The sequence below is a fragment of the Onychostoma macrolepis genome, chromosome 11 (genome assembly GCF_012432095.1).
Source record: "Onychostoma macrolepis isolate SWU-2019 chromosome 11, ASM1243209v1, whole genome shotgun sequence".
In the NCBI taxonomy this organism is placed as follows: Eukaryota; Metazoa; Chordata; class Actinopteri; order Cypriniformes; family Cyprinidae; genus Onychostoma; species Onychostoma macrolepis.
In genome coordinates, this window is record NC_081165.1 from 25,920,428 (window position 1) to 25,947,306 (window position 26,879).

The 26,879-nt window shown below is 35.1% G+C and overlaps 2 protein-coding genes across 4 annotated transcripts in view; one reads left to right on the forward strand and one right to left on the reverse strand.

Annotated features, from left to right (window-relative positions):
• Positions 1-1,942: 1,942 nt before the first annotated feature.
• On the reverse strand, positions 1,943-26,074 carry gtpbp3 (GTP binding protein 3, mitochondrial). The gene is given in 10 exon segments (XM_058790987.1): positions 1,943-3,086; positions 3,089-3,351; positions 7,123-7,174; positions 7,177-7,257; positions 13,434-13,540; positions 16,695-16,771; positions 21,292-21,482; positions 21,787-21,873; positions 22,896-22,941; positions 25,970-26,074. Coding segments are annotated over 10 exon segments (1,041 nt in total). The 3' UTR covers positions 1,943-3,054.
• ano8b (anoctamin 8b) overlaps positions 25,867-26,879 on the forward strand; it is a 44,830-nt gene continuing 43,817 nt past the window's right edge. For all 3 annotated transcript variants that reach the window (XM_058791471.1, XM_058791472.1, XM_058791473.1), the window contains exon 1: positions 25,867-26,241. In XM_058791471.1, the coding sequence (XP_058647454.1) occupies positions 26,073-26,241 (169 nt within the window). In that variant the 5' untranslated portion in view covers positions 25,867-26,072. The remainder of the gene's footprint in view (positions 26,242-26,879) is intronic.

Genomic DNA, 26,879 nt, shown 5'->3' on the forward strand with positions numbered 1-26,879 from the left:
TGAGTGGCTAAAGACTCTCCAAGGACCACAGCTGGAGAACTGCAGAAAATAGTTGAGTCTCGGGGTCAGAAAACCTTAAAAGAATTTGTCAAACAGCACCTACATCAGCACATGTTGTTTGGGAGGGTTTCAAGAAAAATTCTCCTCGCTCATCCAAAAACAAACTCCAGCATATTCAGTTATCAGACACGACTGGAACTTCAAATGGGACTGGCTTCTATGATCAGATGAAACTAAAAAATGAGCTTTTTAGCAGCAAACACTCAAGATGGGTTTGGTGAACACAGGGATAAAAAGTAGCCCATGTGTACAATGAAATATACTGCTGTATTTTTGATGTTGTGGGCCTATATTTCTGCTGGAGGTCCTGGACATCTTGTTTAGACACATGGCATCATGGATTCTATCAAATACCAACAGATAAAAATCAATAAGTGACTGACTCTGTTAGAAATCTTATAATGGGCCATGTTTGGATCTTCCAACCGGACAATAATCCAAACACAAACCTCAAAACAACACAAAATGGGTCACTGAGCACAAAACCAAGCTTCTGCTGGCCATTCCAGTCCTCTGACCTGAACCCTGTAGAAAATGAGTGAACTGAAGAGAAGAAGCAGCAACATGGAGCTGTGAATCTAAAGGGTCTGGAGTGATTCTGGATGAAGGAATGGTCTCTGATCTCTTGTCAGGTGTCTCTAACCTCATCAGGCATTATAGGAGAACATTTAGAGCTGTTAAACTGGCAAATGGAGGTTTCAAAAAGTATTGAATAAAAGGATGCCGTTAATTGTGGCCAATGTGTATTAGAGAAAAACATTTATTTCATAATGATATTTCCCCCCATTTTAAATTCTTATTATCCAATGAAAGGTTTGATTTTTGTGAATTTTTTAAATAAAAGATCAAAAGGATTAACGATGCATATTAATTTTCACAGCCTTCTTTGATCATATTTAGGGTGCTGATATTTTTGGCCATGACTGTATAAAATCCAGTGAGATTTTTGTCTGACAGCAGCCAGTGCTCCACACAGAGATCTGATCATCATCAGTCTGTCTGCAATGACATGAAAAAACTGAACAAACTGAGACAGACTAAATCCAGAAGAACTGTGGCAACGTCTCCAAGACGCTTCAAGAAACCTTCCTGCAAAGCTCCTGAGAAACTCTGCTCAAGTGCACTGAGGGCAAAAGCTGATTTAAACGCAAAGGATGCTCACACCAAATGTTGATTTAATTTAGTTAATAGAAGTTAATGGATAAATTAATTGCATTTATGACATTATTTTTGACAGCATCTTTATTTTACGGAATTTTTACAGTGCCTAAAACTTTTAACAGTACTATAGCTTTGCAGGAAGGTTTCTTGAAGCGTCTTGGAGACGTTGCCACAGTTCTTCTGGATTTAGTCTGTCTCAGTTTGTTCTGTTTCTTCATGTCATTGCAGACAGACTGATGATGATCAGATCAGATCTCTGTGTGGAGCAAACAAAAATTTCACTGCATTATTACAATTACTTGCAAAAGGAATGTTTGGAAATGTGAACTGATATTTCCTACTGACACACTGCAGCAAAAGATAGAAATAACTGACTTAAAACCATTTTTTGTTGGTGAAAATACTAATGGCCAAGACTTCTGCACAGTAGTGTACCTTTGATTATGAATAAAAGTATTAATTTCTTTACGAAACAAAAAAATCTGACCCCAATCTTTTGAACAGTAAAGTGTATGTCCGGAAAATAATCATGTCTTTAAATGACTTCAAGTTTGATTTTGATTTTAGAATTACAAATGAACTTATAAACACATGAACATCTTTTTACATTTAGTCATTTAGCAGATGCTTTTATCCAAAGCGACTTACAAATGACGACAATAGAAGCAATCAAAACCAACAAAAGAGCAACAACAAGAAGACAGATAAAATAGAATTAGAATAGAGAGTGCTAGAGTTAGAGGGTCAAATAAAGATGGAAGAGATGTGTTTTTAGCCGTTTCTTGAAGACATGGGTCAGAGTGGGTCACCACATCTGAACAGACAGGGATATAAGACTTTATGAACGAGTCATAATTAGGTTTGTTTTAGTGATGCACCAAAATGTAGGCAACCAACTGTGTCAGTGTCTATTTTGTTACACTGTGGTTGAACAACAGGTAAACATGTCAGCTGTGTGGACGCTAGTGCTGGATTAACAATATCGATTTCTTGTTTTTAATCAATATTGATATGGTCTCTTAAATCTCTAGATCAGTCTTTTATTTTGAGCTGTTTTCTGCTGATGCGTGAACTTCACTAAACATTATCTGTACGCCTGCCATCCGATAATCACTATAAGCTTTCAAAGTCTCAGCTTTCAAATTCTGGCGATTTTATCACAGAATACACACAATAAATGTGTCTGAACCGCAGAAAGACATCAATAAAACAGCTTGTAAACTGTCACGTAACATTTACCTACCCTTACTAAAATTAACCATGGTTTTATTATAGTAAAAGTATAGTAACCATGTTTTTTGATGTATTGATTAGCATTTGAATAACCACAGTTTTACTACAAATACCATGGTTAGTGTAGCAAAACCATGGTTAATTTGTGGTAACCATGGCTTAATTATAGTAATTGTTTTTTAAAACCATGGTTAATCTTCAAAAGGGTCAGGAAATGTCCATAAACTCAATAGTCAGCAAGAAAAAATGACTCTAGAAAGGAGCATTTTGCTAAATATTTCACATGCATTATATTTCTACTTAATATTCATTATTTAATGTACTGTATGTTTGAATAAATCTGTCATGAAAACAAACTGAAGTAGAAACATAATTATGTTATTTAAAAATGGATATAAAAACGACCTTATGTGCAATTTAAATGTCAGTACAACTCAAAACTATATTTGATTATTGAGCAACATTTATCCAAGTGCATGCTGAATTTTCAGTTTTGGTTTCGGCCCAGAATTTATATTTCGGTGCATCACTTCTGTTTACAGTATCTAAATAACATACAGTATTTGAATAATTATACAACTGCTTTCTGACCATTTCCACTCATAGTGTCTTTAGTCTGTTCTGTAATGCCGATCCTGAAGGCCATCTTTGGTGTGACATGACAAAAAACAAGCAGGAGGAACATCAGCAGCCTCCTCGAGGGCCGCCTGCATGCTGCGCTTGTGCTCGGCGGAGATGAGGTCACTTCAGTTGAGGATCAGGATGCAGTCCTGCCAGTGAGATGAGCGCTCAAGGATACTCTTCAAGTGTCCACTGAGGAAGACGGGCACAAGCTGGGGCTCTGAAGGAAGCTGCGGCAAGTTGACGACCACAAGAGACAGATCTGCCTGCTCCACCCTGTGGGCAGCAGCGGAAGGTCGTTTCTTAAGCCTGTTTCCTGAGCCTGGTCAGCATCTTACAACCTCTGACCTCGCAGAAACAAACTGGTCACTTCCTGTCTATGCCATCACTTTAGTAAATCACAGCATACTATACAGGCAGAAAAATATCATGCACTGCAACACACAAAGGTAAACTGTGACAAAGGTAATGCCTAATGTGCAACGATGGCATTTGGACATGTGCATGTTTAAAATGTTTGAATTGCATTGCATTAGATAAAATAAAACTTTAAAAGATATCTACAAATAAATGATGACAGACCTTTTTATATAATTATTTTTGCTATATTTTTCAAAAATAATAATTTGTTCTTAAATGCAGGAACAATTTTTCTATTTTTTTTTTTTTAGAGAAAATTGTTCTTAGTCAATTACAGAGTTTTTTGGATCAAAATGCTGTGTTAGAGTCTTTCCAGTCTGGCTTTAAAGCTTACCACAGTACTGAGTCTGCGTTGTTAAAAGTACTTAATGATATTTTATTATTAAGTGATTCTGGCCATTCAGTGGTTCTTATGCTATTAGATCTCACTGCAGCTTTCGATACGATCGATCACGGGATCCTTGCTTCACACCTTGAGGAAGCGGCAGGTATTCAGGGTACCGCTCTCAAGTGGTTTAGATCATTCCTATCGAATAGAAGTTTCTCTGTCAATTCAGGTCAAGCATTTTCTTCTTCTGCCCCATTGATGTGTGGTGTCCCGCAAGGATCCATTCTTGCCCCTATTTTATTTTCCCTATACATTTTACCTTTTGGGACAATTTTTTGAAAGTATGGGATTTCCTATCATTTTTATGCAGATGATACGCAAATTTATTTGCCTTTGAGGAAAAATCATGTGAATGCTTTGGACTCTCTTGTGAATTGTTTGAAGGAAGTTAAAGCCTGGATGTCAGCAAACTTCTTGAATTTTAATGAGAGTAAGACAGAACTTATTTGGTTTGGAGGTCCTAATTCACCTGAACTGTCAAATTTAGTTGAGTTGACCCCTTTTTGTAAACCTGTGGTCAAAAATGTAGGGGTATTATTTGATAATACCCTCAAATTTGATAAACAGATAAACTCAGTCGTCAAATCGGGTTTTTTTCATTTACGACTGGTGACGAAGGTTAAACCATTTCTTTCCTTTAAAGACTGTGAGAAGGTGATCAATGCCTTTGTGTTTTCGAGGCTTGATTATTGCAACTCGTTGTATGTAGGTGTCTGTCAAACGACTCTAAACCATTTGCAACTACTACTGAATGCTGCCACCAGGCTTTTGACAGGGACTCGTAAATGGGATCATATTTCCCCTATTCTGTCCTCTCTGGGCTGGTTGCCAGTCCAGTATAGGATTGACTTTAAACTCCTAGTTTTTGTTTATAAGTCTTTGAATGGGTTAGCTCCCTCCTACCTGTCGGAGCTTTTACTGGTACACAAACCTGTTAGGTCTTTGAGGTCTGCTGACCACTCTATTTTAATTGTTCAGAGGACAAAGTACAAGCGAAAGGGGGATCGGGCTTTTGCGGTGGCGGCTCCAAAACGATGGAACAGTCTTCCCTCCAACATTAGAGTTGCTCCTACTCTAAATATTTTTAAAAAACGTCTGAAGGCTCATTTTTTATGTGTAGCTTTTGAGACTGCAGCGTGTTGAGGCACTGGTTTCTGGTACTGTCCTTGATGTTTTATTTGGTGTTTTGTTACTGTTGTCTTCTATTTGTGGAATTATTTTTACTATTGTACAGCACTTTGGTCAACACTCTGTTGTTTTAATAGTGCTTTATAAATGAATAAATTAAATGAAATGAAATGAAATGAACTTGGAACAGTGGTGAACTTTCCCAGGAGTGGCTGGCCTACCAAAATGACTCCAAGAGCACAAAGACGACTCATCCAGGAGGTCATAAAAGAACCCAGAACAACATCTAAAGAACTGCAGGCATCACTTGCCTCAATTAAGGTCAGTGTTCATGATTCAACAATAAGAAAGAGACTGGGCAAAAACAGCATCCATGGGAGAGTTCCAAGGCAAAAGCCATTGCTGACCAAAAAGAAGACAAAGGCTCGTCTCACATTTGCCCAAAAATATCTTGATTATCCCCAAGACTTTTGGGCAAATATTCTGTGGACTGATGCGACAAAAGTTGAACTTTTTGGAAGGTGTGTGTCCCGTTACATCTGGCGTAAAACCAACACAGCATTTCATAAAAAGAACATCATACCAACAGTCAAACATGGTGGTGGTAGTGTGATGGTCTGAGGCTGCTTTGCAGCTTCAGAACCTGGATGACTTGCCATAATTGATGGAACCATGAATGCTGCACTATATCAGAAAATCCTGAAGGAGAATGTCTGGCCATCAGTTTGTGACCTCAAGCTCAAGCGCACTTGTGTTCTGCAGCAGGACAATGATTCCAAACACAGCAGCAAGTCCACCTCTGAATGTCTCAAGAAAAACTAAATTAAGGTTTTGGAGTGGCCAAATCAAAGTCTGGACTTAAATCCAATTGAAATGCTGCGGCATGACCTTAAACAGTCCATTCATGCTTGAAAACCCTCCAATGTGGCTGAATTAAAACAATTATGCTAAGATTGATTGCAAATGCTTGATTGCAGTTGTTGCTGCAAAGGATGGCACAACCAGTTATTAGGTTCAGGGGGCAAGTACTTTTTCACACAGGGTCATGTGGGTTTGGATTTTGTTTTCCCTTCATAATAAAAAACTTCATTTAAAAACTGCATGTTGTGTTTACTTGTGTTATCTTTGATTAATATTTAAATTTGTTTGATGATCTGAAACATTAAAGTGTGACAAACATGCAAAAAATTAAAAAATCAGGAAGGGGACCAACACTTTCTCACACCACTGTATATATATATATATATATATAACATAATGGATATAATGCAACATATACTCTTGGCACATGAAACTCAATCAAGTTAAATTTTTGGCTCTTCATATATTTTGGCACCTCTGGTCTAAATGACAGAAATACATTTTTTGGGCTTTGCCTACAATTTGTTGTGTTGCTCACTTGTAATTGTAGCTAGTTGTATAAATTAATTAAATAGTTAATATGAATGAATATCAGTAAAAAGAACTGGTTAAATGGATTATTTATCTCTTTTTAGTCAGTTATCTTTTGCCTTTAGAGGAAGACATGACTGGAATAGACTCCCATCAAAATTAAAAGATATAAAAAGCATTGTGGTTTCTCGAAAAAAATTAAACATTTAGTTTTTTGTCAAATCAAAATTGTGAAAATGTTGTTTAGGTATTGATAGTGTATTTTCCCTGATATAAATAAACAAATGAAAATTCTAGTCGGTTTTTCCCCCCCGAGTTCAACTTTAACAACCATCTACAGTTTCTTTTGCAAACTGTTCTTTTAAAAGACATGGTGCTTGTTTTGATATATTTGTAAATAACTGCATCATTATTAAACTGCCACCTCTTTTTCTGCAAACATTATGTAACTAAACTCTTTATATTATTGCATAACCTCCCATGTCTATTGCAGTCGTAATAGTCGTGAAAAATGTGCCACACACCTATATCTAAATCTGTGAATAAACAGATCATTTCCCCTCACACGGCACAATGAGTTGCAAGAAATCTTGAGAGATATTTCCCCTTCTATGGGCCATTTTTAGGATGGCAATATTTATGACTTTGGATTGTTTGCACAAAAATGCCTGAGTGTTTATTCTAGCTTGATTTTCCCACACGTGTCCGTAAATACATACCGCTGATGGGCGCGCCGGACACTCTCCTGCTCCACGCTGTCTGCGGTGTCACATACCCCCCGATGTCCAGCGGGACCTCCACCACATCTCTGGTGGTCCCGGCTGTGGGAGACACTATGGCAGCAGGACTCTGAGCTATACAGAGTGAGAGAAGATACGACAATTAGTTCAGAAACTAACAAAGAACAGCACTATTTAACCCTTCAAACATACTAGTGTCAATTTTCATGCTACTAAAACTTTTTACTAAAACTAAATTATTTTGCTACACTTTTAAAAGTTTTTTAAAGATACCAGTACTTATTCATTAGATATTAGTACTGATTGTTAGACACAGGAACTAATTCACTAGATACTGGTACCTATTAAATAGATACTAGTATTTATTTCAATAGTGACTAGTAAATATTCAATTGTTACTAGTAACTCATTTCAAATGTTTGACTTAGAACTGTCCAGTTCTGATTAGTATATGGCAAGCCATTTTAACATTTAATTTCTAAAACGTACCAGTACCTATTTTGATTCTACTAGTACTTTTTTTTTAGCTAGTAGTATCTATTCCATTAGGTACTAGTACTTATTTATTGACTAATAGTGTTTATTCTTAAGGTACTAAAACCTTTTTAAAAGACACAAGTACTTATTTATTAGATACTGGTATTCATTCATTAGACACTAGTACCTACTAAATAAACACTAGTACTTATTGTAGGATACTAGTAGCAGTTCATCAGATACCAGTACTTATTCATTAGATGATAGTACTTTTTATTAGACGCTAATATATATTAGATACTATTACTTAGTGACTAGTAACTATTCTATTTCAATTTTTTTATTGACTTCTATGGGGATCTGTCATTCAGATATCAACTAATCAGTTTAGACTAGTATGTATTCCAATTGTGACTACAACATATTTTTTTTATATTCCAGTAGTTACTCATTAGGTACTACTACTTATGTTTTTAGACACTAGTATCTATTATTATACACTGTTATTTATTCATTCATTCATTCATTATTCAAAGTATTGCTAGTAAGATTTTTAAATGAACTCTACAATGGCCATTCTGATTATAACATGAGTGACTCGACTATAACAGTTGTGACTAGTAAGATAGTTTCTATCTATTAAATAGGAACTAGTATCTACTGAAATGTAATAGCATTTAATAAGTAATGAATGCTTTCAAGCAATATTTAAAAAGACATTAGTCACTTTTTAAATAAGTATCTAATAAATAAGTGTTAGTATTTTAAAAAAGTTGCTGGCCAAAGAATAAACACTGAATAGCACCTAATGGAATAGACACTAGTAACAACAAAATAAGTACTAATAGCATGAAAATAGATACTAGTACGATTTAAGGAATAAATGTTAAAATGGCTTGCCATACAGCAATGCACATATTGCACGTCCAAGGACAATAAAAACTAGTTCGCTGAGATGTTGGAGGGCCCATGAGACATTTTGTTCTGAGACTCAGACTTCTCTGAAGTCTTTAATTTCTCAGGATGGAGGGCAGAGGTATTACCAAGGGAGATGCACAAGGCTTCAAGAAAACCAAGATTTACTATATTTAAAATGTGATGATTACAAGCACAAAAAAACAACACAAAGTTCACATCCTGTAGAAACGAGGCATCTGACAGACCAGTGTTACAGTGATGGGCAAATAATATGCATGGGCAGGAACATATGCATTTTTTTTTAGATGAGATAAGGAAACGTCTTCCTAAAAATGGAGCTTAAAATAAGATCAGAGAGCGTGGTACAAAACAAAGTTAATGTGGTGAACTTGCCCGTGTTACTGAGGTTACCGCCAACAACAACTGCTGGAGTTTCCAATTGTCCAGTTCAGGTGAAGGTGAGGCTGAATTTTCACATTAGAATAAAGATTCTGGATGATTTGGGACACCTGGTCCAAAGCCAATAGTTGCTCATTTGCCCAAGTCACTCTTAAAAATTAAGGTTCCAAAGGGGGTTTTCACAGCGATGCCATAGAAGAACCAGTTTTGGTTCCCCAAAGAACCTTTCAGTTCTTAAAAGAACCATTTTAATAATCTAAAGAACATTTTTCCACTTTAAAGAACCTTTTGTGGAATGAAAAGGTTCCATGGACAATAAAGGTTCTTTGTGGAACCACTGATGCCAATAAAGAAACTTTATTTTTAAGAGTGTATTTGAGTTTTTTCTGCACCCATTTTAGCATCGACCAAGTTAACATTACATCATCTTCATGGTCTTTTGGATATTTTATGTTTTGGTTAACTGGACTTTCAGTGGAGGGACAGAAAACTTCATTGAAAATAACTTCAATTGTGTTTCGAAGATTAATGACATGAGGGTCAGTAAATTATGGATTTTCATTTTTGGGTGAACTATCCCTTTAAAAAGTTGTATCCTCAATTTATGCATCAATCCTGTTACCATCATAAAATCCTCTTAAAATTAACAGGAAGTGAAGGGACAAGTAAAAGTCTTCTCTTAGTTCATGCATGAACTAATGTTAACAAATGAGACGTTATTGCAAAGCGTTACCGGTCTCCTTCTATATATATATATATATATACAGGTGATGGTCATATAATTAGAATATCATCAAAAAGTTGATTTATTTCACTAATTCCATTCAAAAAGTGAAACTTGTATATTATATTCATTCATTACACACAGACTGATATATTTCAAATGTTTATTTCTTTTAATTTTTTGATGATTAGAGCTTACAGCTCATGAAAGTCAAAAATCAGTATCTCAAAATATTAGAATATTTACATTTGAGTTTGAATAAATGACCATCCCTACAGTATAAATTCTGGGTATCTCTTGTTCTTTGAAACCACAATAATGGGGAAGACTGCTGACTTGGCAATGATCCAGAAGACGAACATTGACACCCTCCACAAAGAGGGTAAGTCACAGAAGGTCATTACTGAAAGGTGTGGATGTTTACAGAGTGCTGTATCAAAGCATATTAAATGCAAAGTTGACTGGAAGGAAGAATTTGGGTAGGAAAAGGTGCACAAGCAACAGGGATGACCGCAAGCTTGAGAATACAGTCAAGAAAAGCCGATTCAAACACTTGTGAGAGCTTCACAAGGAGAGAACTGAAGCTGGAGTCAGTGCATCAAGAGTCACCACGCTCAGACGTCTTCAGGAAAAGGGCTACCAAGCCACTTCTGAACCAGAGACAACGTCAGAAGCATCTTAACTGGGCTGTGGAGAAAAAGAACTGGACTGTTGCTCAGTGGTCCAAAGTCCTCTTTTCAGATGAAAGTAAATTTTACATTTCATTTGGAAATCAAGGTCCCAGAGTCTGAAGGAAGAGTGGAGAGGCACAGAATCCATGTTGCTTGAAGTCCAGTGTGAAGTTTCCACAGTCAGTGATGATTTGGGCTGCCATGTCATCTGCTGGTGTTGGTCCACTGTGTTTTCTGATGTCCACAGTCAACGCAGCCAACTACCAGGAAATTTTAGAGCACTTCATGCTTCCTTCTGTTGACAAGCTTTATGGAGATGCTGATTTCATTTTCCAGCAGGACTTGGCACCTGCCCGCACTGCCAAAGGTACCAAAAGCTGGTTCAATGACCATAGTGTTACTGTGCTTGATTGGCCAGCAAACTCACCTGACCTGAACCCCATAGAGAATCTATGAGGAAGATGAGAGACACCAGACCCAACAATGCAGAAGAGCTGAAGGCCACTATCAGAGCAACCTGGGCTCTCATAACACCTGAGCAGTGCCACAGACTGATCGACTCCATGCCACGCCGCATTGCTGCAGTAATTCAGGCAAAAGGAGCCCCAACTAAGTATTGAGTGCTGTACATGCTCATACTTTTCATGTTCATACTTTTCAGTTGGCCAAGATTTCTAAAAATCCTTTCTTTGTATCGGTCTTAAGTAATATTCTAATATTTTGAGATACTGATTTTTGACTTTCATGAGCTGTAAGCTCTAATCATCACAATTAAAAGAAATAAACATTTGAAATATATCAGTCTGTGTGTAGGCTAATGAATGAATATAATATACAAGTTTCACTTTTTGAATGGAATTAGTGAAATAAATCAACTTTTTGATGATATTCTAATTATATGACCAGCACCTGTATATATATATAGATAGATATATACAACCTAGGGGTGTTCGATATGACGATTTTTGATCGTGGACGATAAAAATGTCTCCACGATCTGCTTTTGAAGAAATATCGTAGTAGTGCTACAGCGCACATTATATCAATTACAGTTCTGGCGCCGCTGTACAACACGACATACAGCGGTAGAGTTACTCTGACAGGACACTGCACTTATTTGCGATCGCAAAAGTACATTATTTGCATACAAGCCTTGCCGGTTAATTGTTTCATTCAAGCGCTGGTCTGACATGCGCTTTTTCTGAGCGCATTCACCAGAAGCACGCGCGCTAAAAAGCCTGTCTAACAGCGCCTGATTACTGAACTAAGTTATCTTTTGCGCTAATACTGTCAAAACACACAAGGTTTACATATAGACTCAGTTGATTATGTCTAAAATTAAAGTAAACGGATGAGAGAGAAACGGATGCGTGCCTGTATATTAGATGCGTTCAGGTCTTAAAGGGACAGCCGACTGTAATTAAAGGGATAGTTCACCCTAAAATGTAATTTCTGTCATTATTTACTCACTCACATGTTGTCCCAAACCTGTATTAAGTTATTTCTTGTGCTGAACACAAAAGAAGATATTTTGAAGAATGTGGTTATCCAAACAGTTGCTGGTCCACATTGACTTTGATAGTAGGAAAAAAATCATATGTAAGTCACTGTGGACCAGCAGCTGTTTGGTTTTCCATGTTCTTCAAAATAGCATTTATGTTCAGCAGAAGAAAGAAATTCACTCAGGTTTAAAACTAATTTTGAGTAAATGATCGTATAAAAATAAAACACTTTGACAGAATTGACAGACAGATGACAGAATTGTTATTTTTGGGTGAACTGTTCCTACTATGTTAATAAAACAACAAAACACAAAGAGAAAAATCACTCACTACTCTTGACTGAAAAACTTCAATACAGTTGCTTTAGGAATCAGTCTATATAGTGTTTTATTATTATATTTGTTCATTCACGCTAAATACACCTGTTGTACCTGAAAATAAATGACTGTTTGTTTTATTTGTATATTATGTGTAGTTATAATGTGTATCTTTGTTCTTATTTTTTTAATAAGAAAGATAAAATAAAGACAAAGATTTTTATCTTCACCCACTTTGGCCTAAATATCTGCCTTTTTTTTTTTCTTTTTTTTTACCTTAAAAGGCTGTCTTTATAATAGGGAAATTAGTTTGGCTGTAATGCTCAGATAACTTGCAAAATAGTAAAACCAACATGACAAAGAATCGTGATAAAATCGTGATATTTCTAAAAAAAATCGTGATATAATATTTTTTCCATATCGCCCACCCCTAATACAACCATCTTCATATAACCATATTGCCAATTAATCTTTTGAATGGCATCAATATTTCATGCGGATTTATTTATTTGCCAAGTACCCTTGAATTAATTATTTCTTTATAATATTAAATCACCATAAATCACCATTAAATAAACAATAAGAGCTGCTTAAAGAGACCACAGTGTCATATTATGGTCTGATGAGGTTTTATTTTTTATTTTTTATGTAGGCAAGTTCTTAAAGATGTTATTTTCTGTAAAATGTCAGTGTTACTTTAACATTGAATGCTTTTATTATCTAAATATCTGATTTTGAACAGCATGTTAGCTATGATCTGTCTGGAACTGAATAATTACATAAAACACCTATAAATAAAACCCATTGAATACCTAAATAAATACTTGAATAAAACAACTTCAGCATCTCTTGCCCTTTTGTCTTTTGTTCTCTGCTGCTCAGCGCTGAACTAAAATAACTGCACATACATCAACACAAAAAAAAATCCGCTCTAAACCAGTGCTGCGCTCTGCAGTTTCCTTGAGCGGATGAAAGTTTGAAGAAACGTTTCTCTGTTGTTGCCATTCTGGTACAGTCTGGAATTAAAGTATATCTCCATATGTACACTGGAAGGAAGAGGCCAGTTTCACTCAAGTGCTCTTTGTGTGAACTTCCTTTAGGAGCTTATATACATTACCAATCCTAAAATCAATACTTTTACATTTCTAAATCTTTTCACATTTTCAAATCTCAAATGTTCAAGTGCAAAATTGTGCTACATTCTTGAAATTCAATTTTTTTAGGTTTAAGCATAATTGAATTCACAAAATGCTTAATTAAATGATACTACACAGGAACTGACAGCAGAGCACAGCGCTGCAAGCTGGACCGCAAACAATAACAGGGCTGATGAATGTGGGGTAATTCGGGGCAGGAAGTGTGGTGATATCCAAACATCCCCTTCTGCTACTGGAGAGCACAGAGGTCAGAGATAAACGTCATTAAAGGCCATACAGTGTCACTTTATGTGCATTTATCACAACCAATAACCTTCTGTCATAGGACAATGTGACTCATTTGCCCATAAAATCTGTTTAACCGTTTTAAGTAAAACATGATATTCCCATACATATGGAAACCTGATCTGATGCAATGTTTTTTTCACTCTAGTACTGACTAACTTGCCCAGATGAATAAAAATGATAGTGTGGACAAAAGAAAATATCTTTTCTTTTCTTAAAAGTTGAAGAAACAAACAATAAGGTCTAGGAGGGCAGCGAAAGATGCTATAGGATCCACTAAAAATAATAAAATATTTAAACAAAAAAATATTTTTAAAGCTGTCAAAGCTAACACTATCAAAGTTTGGGGTTTGTCTGATTTTTTTATGTTTTTGAATGAAATATTTTATTCTTACCAAGGCTGCATTTATCTGATCAAAAATACAGTAAAAATTGTGAAATATTATCAAAATTTAAAATAACTGTTTAATAAATGTGAAAATATTGTAAAAAGTCATTTATTCCAGTGATTTTCAGCATCATTACTCCAGTCTTCTGTCTGATTTTCTGCTCAACAAACTTTTCTTATTATTATCAATGTTGAAAACACATGTGCTGCCTAATATTTGTGTGAAAACTATAATACATTTTTTTCAAGAGTCTTTGATAAACAGAAAGTTCAAAAGAACAACATTTATTTGAAATAGAAATCTTTTGTAACATTATAAATTCCTTTACTGTCACTTTTGATCATTTAATGCATTGCTGAAATGTATTTTTAAAAAATGTCTTTAATAAAAAACATCTTACTGACCCCAAACTTTTGAATGGTAGTATATTAAACCATTTGAATTAGCACAAAATGTTTCAGATTATTTAACTTGGGGGAAAAAAACAAAACATTTAATTTGGTTGTCTGTTTAACGGTAATATTTGTCACACAGTCACCAAGTTTCATACATGAACATACAAAGCTGGCTTTATATTTGCAACAATATTCTATTTGCAGAACCTTGACATCAAAAAGTTTGAAACCCCCACATCTGGGACAGCAGTATTTCAGTTCTGGATCCCGACCTATTTCTTCTGATAGAGTCGAAGACATCTGGAAGAAACTATTCTTAATGCAAAAAAAAAAAAGAAAAAAGAAACAAACTATATAATACTGCACAGTTTTAAGCAAATAATAATGCATTAGGGAGAACAAAACACTTCCCACATCCTTTACTTTGACATCAAACGCTGTACATGCAATAAAATCTTTCAGCACTGATTCATCTGTTGTTTTGGTAGAAGCCAAATTACGCAGATGAACAAAACTGTGTGAAATAAACGAACATACAATCCAGATTAAATGCAAGTTCACTTGCAGCAAAGCTGAAAAGTTTGTACTATAATAATAATAATTATTATTATTATTATTAATGTATAAAATACATTTCAGTGTTTGATTTTATGAATGTTTATAGTTTTATTCTAGTATGATAACATGCTTCTGTTGGGTCACCACACACACAGTATCAAGAGTAAAATCTGAGAACCACTAGTCTGTATGAAGCAAGGATTTTGTTCGACACTTACCCAAATACACACCCATCATATTTGAAATTTATTTAGCATAATTGAATATTTGACACAGGTAGTAGGTCTGATCTGAGCATGTTAAGCAGGCTACTCTTGCCGGCGTTAGTGCTTCCAGCGATGTGCACCTGCGTCAGGGCTGAACAGGCTCTAACAAATGTATGCAGGTTATTGTTGATGTGGTAATTTTACATTTTGTGAAATGAAATGCACTGTTTTTGAAAAAGTTAAAAAAGACTTACTCGGAGGACAAAAATGTCCATGTGAAAAAGATTATACAAATACTATATATTAATCTATTATATATTATTTTCCCACTTTCAATGACAGATTTTTTTAATGCCGACATTAGTCTGTCATAACTAAAAAAAATGCATTCATTTTCAGAATTTTAAATGCCTTTAAATGCCAGTTTGTTTACATAATCCCACTATTGTTGTTTTTTTATGAAAAAAATTGTTCCATATCTTAGCAGAATTTAATTATTTATTTATGAATGAATGATTGCTCCAGCCATGATCAGAAACATTATTAATTTTGACGCTTTATTATTTTTGTGCAATGTTACATTTAAAAAATATATTTTCGTTAAACTAATTCAAACAAACAGTACACACATACAAGCCACACTCTTATAATGATACCAATACATTCATGCAATTCTGATTACATAACTTCAATTCAATTGGCCTTTTGTGAGTAGAAAAGAGGAAAAAAATTTAGTATTTTCTATAAAAAAAAAAAAGTACATATTTGAAGCCTTTCCAACAGAATCAAAGCCTATTAAAAAAAGAATGCATGATTATATGCCTAAATGGCACTAGGATTAAAAAATGCACTTTTAATGGAGACATCTTTGTCTTTAATGTCCTGGGTGTAACTATTTTTTGCACCTAATGTAAAACTGATTTATGAAAAGAAATTAGGGTGAAATAGTAAAATGCCACATTCCAGATTAAGAAAAACACATTTTTGGCAAATTGCATGTTGTTTGCATTAACAGAGCCAAAATTATTTTTTATTTCTTTTAATGAAAAAGTCAAAAAGTCCATAAGGATGCACAAGGTGATAAATAGCAAAGGGGATTTAACTTTAAAAGACAAAGATAGAAATAATTTGCACTGAACATATAAAAATTCACAGAGCTTTGGCACACTAGAAGTGTGTCAATGAGGGGAAACGCTATTTTTCATGACCTCTGTTAGTGACTTTACAGCCTGTCTGTAACTCTCAGAGGAAGGAGGTGGTCAATGACAGACTTGTTCCTTGACGCACAATGAAATCCCTCAATTCTCCAGAGGAACTCTAATGTAAATATAACACCCAAACATCTGAATAAAGTTAGACAAATGATGGCATGTGCATTAACTGTACATGCTGTATTTTTAGGCACTACCAAAAAAATCTCTCAATGAGACTTGCAATAGTCTTGATTCCTTCTCACAACATCTGCTGTGGTTTCTCTGAGGTCAATACTAACAGGAGTTTCACAAGCCATTCTGGAAATGAATCAGTGTTGATAAGGATCCATGTGAGGAGACGTACCGACATTTAATATCTCGTCCTCTATGAGTTCATCCTCACTGAATTCAATGAATGCCTCTACATGTGCCAAGCACTATAACACACACAAATACAACATCTTAGTCATAATTCCACAGAATGTCGGTAACAGTCTCACTAAAGCTTGAAAAATGTGTACTGATGTCTTTCCGTGGTTGAAACTAGATACCTTCTGATGTTCATTTATGTTTATTTCATGGTATAACTAGTAAAGAGGAAGAGATGATCAGTCAACTGGGGTGCTACAAGTGAAACATTAAAGAGCCACAAAACCGTATTTATTGCTTGAATTTCTTAAAACATGACAAAGCCGAGACTTTGTTTCATGCCAAAAGTAACCCGCGCTGTCTTGTCTGTCAGCCCATTGTCAGTGTCCTCTTTGCTCCGCGATGTATTTTTGATGTGTGGCATGAGGCATGGCTTGTTGGAAGTAGCAACAGTAATGAAGGGGGGCGGGACTTTGCAAAGGGTCAATTGCTTAAAAGTGACAGTAAGGCTTTCACATTGTAAAAAAAAGATTTCTATTTCAAATAAATGCAGTTATTTTGAACTTTAATCAAAGAATCCTGAAAAATGCATGATGGTTTCTACAAAAATATTAAGCAGGCTGGAGTAATGATGCTGAAAATTCAGCTTTGCATCACGGGAATAAATTACATTTTACAATATATTCAAGTAGTAAACTGCTATTTTAAATTGTAATCATATTTTACAATATTACTGTGTTTTTGATCAAATAAAAGCAGTCTGGGTGAACACAGGAGACTCATTTTAAAAACATTATCTTACTGACCAAACTTTTGAACTGCAGTGTAAATTTTAGACAATTTTCCCAGTTTCTGGTTTTTTTTTTTGGTTGGGGGGGTTTTTTGTGCCTGAATGAATCTACGGAGCCCCTAAAGGGACATTGGCAAAAAATAAAAAATGAAGACTTTTGCGTCACTTCTGCCATTTTACAAAGAAGAACACAGGAGCATGCATGTGCATGAATTAGCCTAATTGAGATCTATTTTGGCCTTCAATACTAAAACATTGTGTCTGTTCTTGCATTCGGACACAGATAAATCATCACTGAACAGCATAAGAACAGCTTTTTCCCTCAGGCTATATTCCACCTGAACAATACATAGCCTAACATCTCAGGACTGTCCATCTGTACATAACTTCTCAAAACTTTTCATCTGTAAAATAGCACATTCATAATTCTTTCTATTTTCTCTATATTTTGTACATAACCTCCTAAAACATTTGCACATTCATAATTCTATTTTATCTATATTTTTATTACCATATAGTTATTATTTTTGAATACATTGTCTGTTCTGTTTATTATTAGCCTCATATTTCATTCTATTACCTTAAATTATATACATGACTGCACTCTCTCTGTACTTTCTCCACTGGATGCTCCTGTCACCAAGACGAATTTCTTGTGTTTGTGTGTGTGTAAACACACTTGACAATAAAGCTCTTTCTGATTCTGACATTTAAAACGCATTTTGAGGTCTAGAAGGACTGGTAGCTACAGTATAGAAGCTCACATTTTAGATTTCGATATGGCAATAGCCTGTTGTCCCACATAAAACGTTAAAAGCAAGTTAAATATGTACATAATCGAAAGCGATTTTTTAAATTTTGATAATTATTACTTTACTTCAGTTTGGTTTTCAATAACTGCTGTTAGTTTTGTTTCATTTTTGTTTTTTATTTCTTTGACATTTTTCTTTCTTTCTTCGCCTAAAGGCCTTTATTAATAAATAATAATTAATTATAATGTTTTTTCCCAAAAATTTTGAGACCTTGTTTATTTCCAGAATTACATTTAAAAAATCCTTGGTGCTTGTTACCAAAAACCAATAACACAAACCAATAGCCGACATCACATTGGGTCCTGAGGGCTCTGTCGGCTTGGCGCACACCATGCTCAGGATGTCCTGTCTCCTGCTCTCTGCTCCTCACGGACTCAAGCAGTCAGCACACTCTTACTCACAAACAATAGATGGACACCATCCCTGACTAAGAGATGACACTGCCCAATCTAGCAGTAAATTCTGGAATTATTTAATAGACCTTATATAAAAAACAATAACCTCTCATATGAAGACACTTATGACAAGTGCTCTATTGGCTTCCACAGTAAATCACATTAACAGACCATTCAGCCTCACACTACAACAGCTTTTGCCAATAATAGCACATGTGCAATTTTGAATGTGTTTAGTTAGAGGTGCTCTAGTGTTTCAGATCTCTCAAACTGCTCAAAATCAGTCTATCACTCAAACTCATTTTATTTCATGCATTACAAAATCAGGAGAAGAATGGGAAAACTGGGTGTTTTGTTCCTTGCAGCTGGTGTACTGTATGTGGTTTTCAGGGAGTTGCTCCAAGTCAAAATAACCCACCCTTCAATTCTCTCAAAGAATATGATATTCTGATCTCTAGATATGACTTGGGTCCCGCCTTCTAGTCTCTTCTGCTCACCAGGGCTGCATTTATTTAATCAAACATCCAGTAAAACAGCAGTATTGTGAAATATTATTATACCATTTAAAATAACATGTAAATACAATTTATGCCTATGATATTTATGCATTAACTCCAGTCTTCAGTGTCACATGATCCTTCAGAAATCTTCCTAGGGTTGAGATGTCCCATTTTGGTGTTTGGTGTATATACACACCCACCTCATGTCGTTCCAAACCTGTAAGACCTTCGTTCATCTTCAGAACACAAATTAAGATATATTTCTCTGACCCTCCCATAGACTGCAAGTATTTTCCGACGCGCTGTTTATTTTGTTTAATAAAAAAAACAAGGTATAGACCTGTTCTATAGGAAAGGTAACCTTAAATGACTTCTGTTGTGATCTGGCGCTATATAGAAAATAAAATTAAATAAAATTAACTTGACCTTCAAGGGTGGGGGCGGGGCGCCCCCTAATATAATGGCAGGGGAAACACTGCTGTTCTTACTAAAACATGTAAAAGAAAAAGTAATCATACTAAATTTTATTCTATTTTAAATTAATAAAAACTTCTTGCTGACAAATGGGTAAAACCTAGTGGTTTGAAAAATAGTGTCAAAGATTGCTAAAGATTTAAAATGATTATTAATTTGTTTTTGTAGTGCACTGTGATCCTTAAATTGAGTCTTTTAATGTATACCTTGATTTTTGTTCGAAATATTACTGTAACAGGATTTTTTGGTATATAAACTATTGTTACACTGCATAACATTTTAGTTGTGTCTTTCATAAATCATGGTAAAAATGTACGGTAGTCGATATCTTTTGATAATGACGAACAGGACACATTCTAATGTACAAAAAAAAGTAAAGCTGTATTAAACTTTTATTGTTTTGATGCTTGAAAGCCTCTTTTGTCTTTTATCTCAATATGCAAATTTTCTGCTGAAGTAACATTTCTTATTATTATCCATGTTGAAAACAGTTGTGCTGCTTCAGATTTTTTGGAAACCATTTTTTTTCTTTGGATAAATATAAAAAGTTCCAAAGAACAGCATTTATTTGAAACCAAAATTGTTTGTAACATTATAAATGTTGTTACTGCCGCTTTTCAACAGTAGCGTATTTTACATTTTTTTAGTATCAAGAGTAATATGTGACCCTGTACCACAAAACCAGTCTTAAGTGTCAATTTTTTTCGAAATTGAGATTTATACATCCAACTGAATAAATAAGCTTTCCGTTGATGTATGGTTTGTTAGGATTGGACAATATTTGGCTGAGATACAACTATTTGAAAATCTGGAATCTGAGGGTGCAAAAAAATCAAAATATTGAGAAAATGGCCTTTAAAGTTGTCCAAATGAAGTTCTTAGCAATGCATATTACTAATCAAAAACGACGTTTTGATATATTTACAGTAGGAAATTTACAAAATATCTTCATGGAACATGATCTTTACTTAACATCCTAATGATTTTTGGCATAAAAGAAAAATCTATAATTTTGACCCATACAGTGTATTTTTGGCTATTGCTACAAATATACCCCAGCGACTTAAGACTGGTTTTGTGCTCCAGGGTCACATATAGCACACTATAATGGCGGTTCTCCTGGAGCGATCCTAGTGTTCTGCTCATTAAACGCACTAGTGTTTTGTTTGCAACACTGATTCCTATCCATTAGGAAACCATCAAACACGTACGCCACTTAAGGAGTCATTCATACGGAATGCATCTTTGCGCCTAAAAACACATGGAATGGTTTTAAAAGATGCGAGACATGAGTGCAAAGATGATACATGTCCGTCTAGCGTGTGTTTATATAGAAAAACAATGGAAAAGTAGCACACTGGAATGGAAAAACGAGTTCTGTGTGAACGGCCCCTAACAATTCCCACATTATGCATGTCTATAGCAACTGTCTGGAATTTCCTGCCCCCTTTACTGATAAACATGTTAAAGTAATTTAGGTTGCTGCTGCTGCAACATTTTTGTAACACAAAAGCAGCAACTGGAAAACAATGTTAATATGTGGGTCAGACGACAAAGTATAGGGTCATAAAGAAGTTCTAAAAAAATGAGATATTTCCTGATCAATCCTTTACTTACCCGTTTTAGCCGAACACTCCAGTCTTGGTAAATGCTGCCCAGGTCTCCTGCCATCTGACGCCTCTGTGCTTCTGTCTCAGCATGGATCAGGTCACCAAGACCCTCTACTTCAATAAGGTCCAATTTTCCAGCACAGAACCCCCGTCGGGTAAATTCACCCGCTTCTGCAGGCCGCAGACCTGGCAAACTGCCTGAAACACACACAAAATAAGATATCTTTAATATAAAATGAATTTCCAACTCTTCACATCACTACAATTAATTTGCATTCTATAATATCTTCAGATAAAGTCTATAAGTTAATAAAGCACTACTTCACATAAAAAGAGAAATTAATGAGTAAATACTTCTGCTCAAGAAATATCCAAGCACGAAACAAATGCTGCCATCTAGTGTTAAAATGCTGATTAAAAAACTAGCTAAATTTATCATAACATGAACATAAAGGGTCATATTTCAGAACAATTTGGGACAATAATGGTTGATCACACATACCAAGTGCTTGTAAGACTCCACTGATAACAGCAGGACCCCCGTGAATGTGAAACTCTGCACTGTCCTCTCCTGTGAAACTAGCAGGACCTGAAAGAGTGAAATGTGTCAATAATTTCTCATTTATATACTCGTTTTATATCGTATATATATCGTACTTCTGTTCATCAAGGTAAATGTTAAATTGAAATGTCAAGAGTGACAATAACAGCATTTATAGTATAATGTTGCCAAAGTTGTCTGTTTCAAATAAATACTGTTCTTTTGAACTTAAGAATTCAGAGAAAAAAAATGGTCAGTTTCCACAAAAAAAAAAAAACATAAAGCAGCACAACAATCAGCATCATGTGACACTAAAGTAATTACTGCTGAAAATTCAGCATTGCTATCACAGGAATAAATACTATTTTAAATCTATTAAAAATCAAAGCTACGAGAATATTTTTGTGCACAAAGAAAACTAAAAGAAAGGGTGAACTATCTCTTTAATATTTATTTGGCACCTGATAAAGATGCTCTCAATTCATAATGCACAAATATTACAAAATTAATGACACTTCTGGTCTTCAAATCGACGCTTTTGCTGGTAAATTATAAAGTCTGGGAAAAGAACCTAAATGTGACCCTGGACCACAAAAGCAGTCTTAAGTCGCTGGGGTATATTTGTAGCAATAGCCAAAAACACACTGTATGGATCAAAATTATTGATTTTTCTTTTATGCCAAAAAATCATTAGGACATTAAGCAAAGATCATGTTCCATGAAGATATTTTGTAAATTTCCTACTGTAAATATATCAAAACTTAATTTTTGATTAGTAATATGCATTGCTAAGAACATCATTTGGACAACTTTAAAGGTGATTTTCTCAATATTTGGATTTTTTTGCACCCTCAGATTGCCAAATATTGTCCTATCCTAACAAAACAAACATCAATGCAAAGCTTATTTATTCAGCTTTCAGGTTTTTTTTTTTTTTAATTGACTCTTATGACTGGTTTTGTGGTCCAGGGTCACAAATATTAAAATCTATCCTTAGAACTTATGTTGCCTTTTTTACAGTCATCATAGGGCCCCATGTGAAAACAGGCTATTCTCTGTTTAAAACTTGCCATCAGATCTGGAAACAGCCTTTAAGTTTTCACTGGAAAGGATCTGCTAAACACAAACCGCTCATCATGTTTACTGTAAAGGAAACCTAAATGAGCAAACCCAAGAGACCTTATAGCAGTTACGACAGCGGCACTTCTCCAATAACTAATAATAAAGTGCATGTTAATGACCTGATATACAAGATTAACGTGTCAATAGCTCGGCTGAATCATTATTATTTACACTGTCGTAAACGAGCGCACCACGTGAATTTAGGAAAGCTATTTTCCAGGCGGTTTGTTATTGATTATGTTCAGATGAATTTCATTGGTCCGCGTCGATACACGTGGGAGCAAAGATGCTTGCTATTCGCCAGCTTCGCTGTCAATCAAATAAAAGTCTTTCCCCTTGTGCGCCCTACAATTCTGTCCGTGAACCATCTAACACATCTATTCAACTACTCAGATTTTGAGACTTATCTGTTGTTGTGTTAAATAGAAATAGTTCAATCAACATTACAAAACATTAACAAAACATTACAAGCAATGACTGTTGATGCTGCCATACAGTAAAAGCTAATAGGGACTTGAAAATGTGTGATTGGTTTCATGCAACATTTTCTAATTCCTGTCTAATTGCTATAGGCCTACAGTGCGTGTAGTTTTTAAGACATTATACTGAGACTGCGTGATATTTGTACCTTTTAAAATGCATAGCCTAGTTAGTAGAGCTATTTAAACCAACTGCAACTTTAATAATGATATTGAACATGTTTAGGCTAAATACACCTACTAAATATGAAGTTTCCATTGGCTTTTTTAGAGGTTGTGAGGCTGTGAAGAGCTGCATGTAAACGCTTGATGAGCAAGCAGAAATGATTATTGCTTCGTTTACTGTTAGCTGACGTGACTGCTTTTAAAAGCAATAGGGCAAGACTATGTCTAGAAACCCTTGGTGAAGCTATTTCATATAATTGTCAATTATTTTTATATTTTACACTATATTTCACAATGCAGAGTATTTATCATTTTAGTGATAAATAATGAGACCATCTGAAAATGTGTTGTGACAATTACAGATAATATATGCTTGGATCACAAGGGTTTTATTAGCCTACACATAGCCTATATATTTATTCATTTAATATCTTACAACAATTTAAATGCAAAACTGTATGTATTATGTATTTCTGGTTAATGTTAATATAAATCACCATTAAATATAAATCATATTTTAGATTTTATGTAAATACTTACTTTTCGACTGTACATCTGCCCAGATTATGGAGAAAACCACCCTGTTATATGTCTTCAATTATATGCTCTTTTGTTCAGAGAGAGGTATAATAAATCACGTTAAGCCATTCTGAAATATTCAGCTGGGAAGATATTTTTTGCATTAATTAATAAATAATACCCTGCTTCATCCTTTCGGACAGTGTCTCATTTTAGTCCCACAGAAATACAGAGGGAGAAATATATTCACAAATACTCTTCTACATGCAAGGATTGAGTTAGTATGTAACCAATGATACAATTAAAAGCAGTTTTACTGTAAATCATGGGTAGTTGGATACTTCGGGATGTTGACAAACTAGAAATATTTTTTTAATGAACTCATATTAACTGAGAGACTATGTGATATTTGTTCTAAAATTAATTTGTCACCTTGCAAGACTATTTAAAATCAAATAATTTGTTTTATATAAACTGAAACAAAAAACTTTGTTGATAAAAAGATTATGCCTTTACACAAATGATTGCATTTAAGACACAATTTTCACTTAAAAAATTATTATAGGCTACATTTCACATAATTAGCTATAAAGAAAAGGCAGGGTGACACTGATAAGAGATTTCTTGCAAACGTGCTCCAATAATATTTATGTCAATCTTGTTATTAACAACTATGAAAAATAAGCCTGCATAATCCTTGAATTTGCAAATACAAATTACAGCAGTCAACTTTAAAACTTTATTATTATCATCATCATATTTTATTAATTATTTTTTAAATATTTATTTGGCACCTGATAAAGATGCTCTTAAATCATAATGCATAAATGCTACAAAATTAATGACACTTCTGGTCTTCAAATCGTTGCTTTGAACCTAAATGTGACCCTGGATCACAAAACCAGTCTTAAGTCGCTGGGTTATTTGCAGCAATAGCCAAAAATACATTGTTTGGGTCAAAATTATAGATTTTTCTTTTATGCCAAAAATCATTAGGATATTAAGTAAAGGTCATGTTCCATGAAGATATTTTGTAAATTGCTTACCGTAAATGTATAAAAACTTAATTTTGATTAGTAATATGCATTGCTAAGAATTCATTTGGACAACTTTAAAGGCGATTTTCTCAATATTTGGATTTTTTTGCACCCTCAGATTCCAGATTTTCAAATAGTTGTATCTCTGCTAAATATTGTCCGATCCTAACAAACCATACATCAATGGAAAGCTTATTTATTCAGCTTTCAGATGATGTATAAATCTTAATTTCGAAAAATTGACACTTAAGACTGGTTTTGTGGTCCAGGGTCACAAATGAATATTAAAATATCCTTAATACTAGAATATGTTGCCTTTTTTTTACAGCCATCATAGGGCCCCATATGAACAGTCTATTATCTGTTTAAAACTTGCCATCAGACTGAAAAATATTCATCATATTTAAAAAAAAAAAAAAAAAAAGATTTTTACTGTGAAGTTTTTGGGAAAGGTTAAAGATAAAATACTGCAATAATATATTGCTTATCATAACATACATGTAAGCAAATTTCTGTAAAACCTTCAGCCCAAAATAATTATAGTTTACCATCCTAAATGCTGAGGTTAGATTTCTAATGTACAGATCAATTCATCAATATACACTCATGCTGAGGTCAGCCAGCTAATGCACGTCTCCTGTGAGAGGGTGGCAGTGTGAGTGGACTATATCTGGATCTGAGTGTTTGAAAGCAAAGGCAGACAGAGAGAGAGAGGCGGTGTATAATATCTTCTCCCCTTCTTTGTCCCTCCTCCACCATAGTACTCCTCCTCACGCCGCAGTCGGTCTCTCCTCGCATCCCGCCGCAAACAAGATGACTCACAACAACCTTCACTTCACCCTCACCTTCATTTAACCCAGCCAGTGTGTATCCACACACACTGCGCCCCATTTCTGCATCCATTCCCCGCTGAAACGGCAGCAGCATGATGCCCGACACGGCGGCCGCTGCTGCATCATCGGCGAGCAACATCAGCAGCAGCAGCAGCGACAGCGAGAGCTCGCGGCACAGACACCGAGCGCAGGGAGACGCGGAGCGGCCAGAGCAGCAGCAGCACACCGCTGCCCCTCAGACCACATCAGCGGGCGTTTTAGGTGAGTCTGGAGAGGGCATTTACGGACGGGACAGGTGCATGTGACGCGGGCATAAAGGACAGACGGCATATCCTTCTAGCAGATTGAACAATGCGGCGCTTTGTTATGCTGTCTGCTCCTTATGTTCATTATGCATGCATTAAACTCTGCCTGCTGATGTATTTGTGGCCTATAGAAGGTCATGCGGCAGCATCACTTCAAATGCGAGAGTCGAGCTGTAACGTTAGACTACATAATATGGGCCGTGCGCTACTTTTTTCTTTGCGCTCGATTAGTCCTTTTTCACGGGCCTTTGGGCAGGTTCAAGTTGTCTGAGGCGCTATAGTTGCTGAAATTATCTTCTGTTTTGGGGTTTGTTGATGCTTGGATGGCCTTCTTATTGTGGCTTGTTGTGAAGCATTATACAACAGTTAGTTCTGGTCCTCGAATCTGATTGGATGAACCCTGTTCCCAGAGTGCTGATATTTAGTCCAACAGCATTGGGACTTTTACATCATGTTTACATGCACAATTTTTGTTTCAATCAGACTGAATTCATTCCTGATTTATGAACGATTTACATGAATGTTAAATAAAGTGAATGGGTTTATGTATGCGCGTTTATATGTCCCAAACTTAAAATCGGAATTGATTTTTTT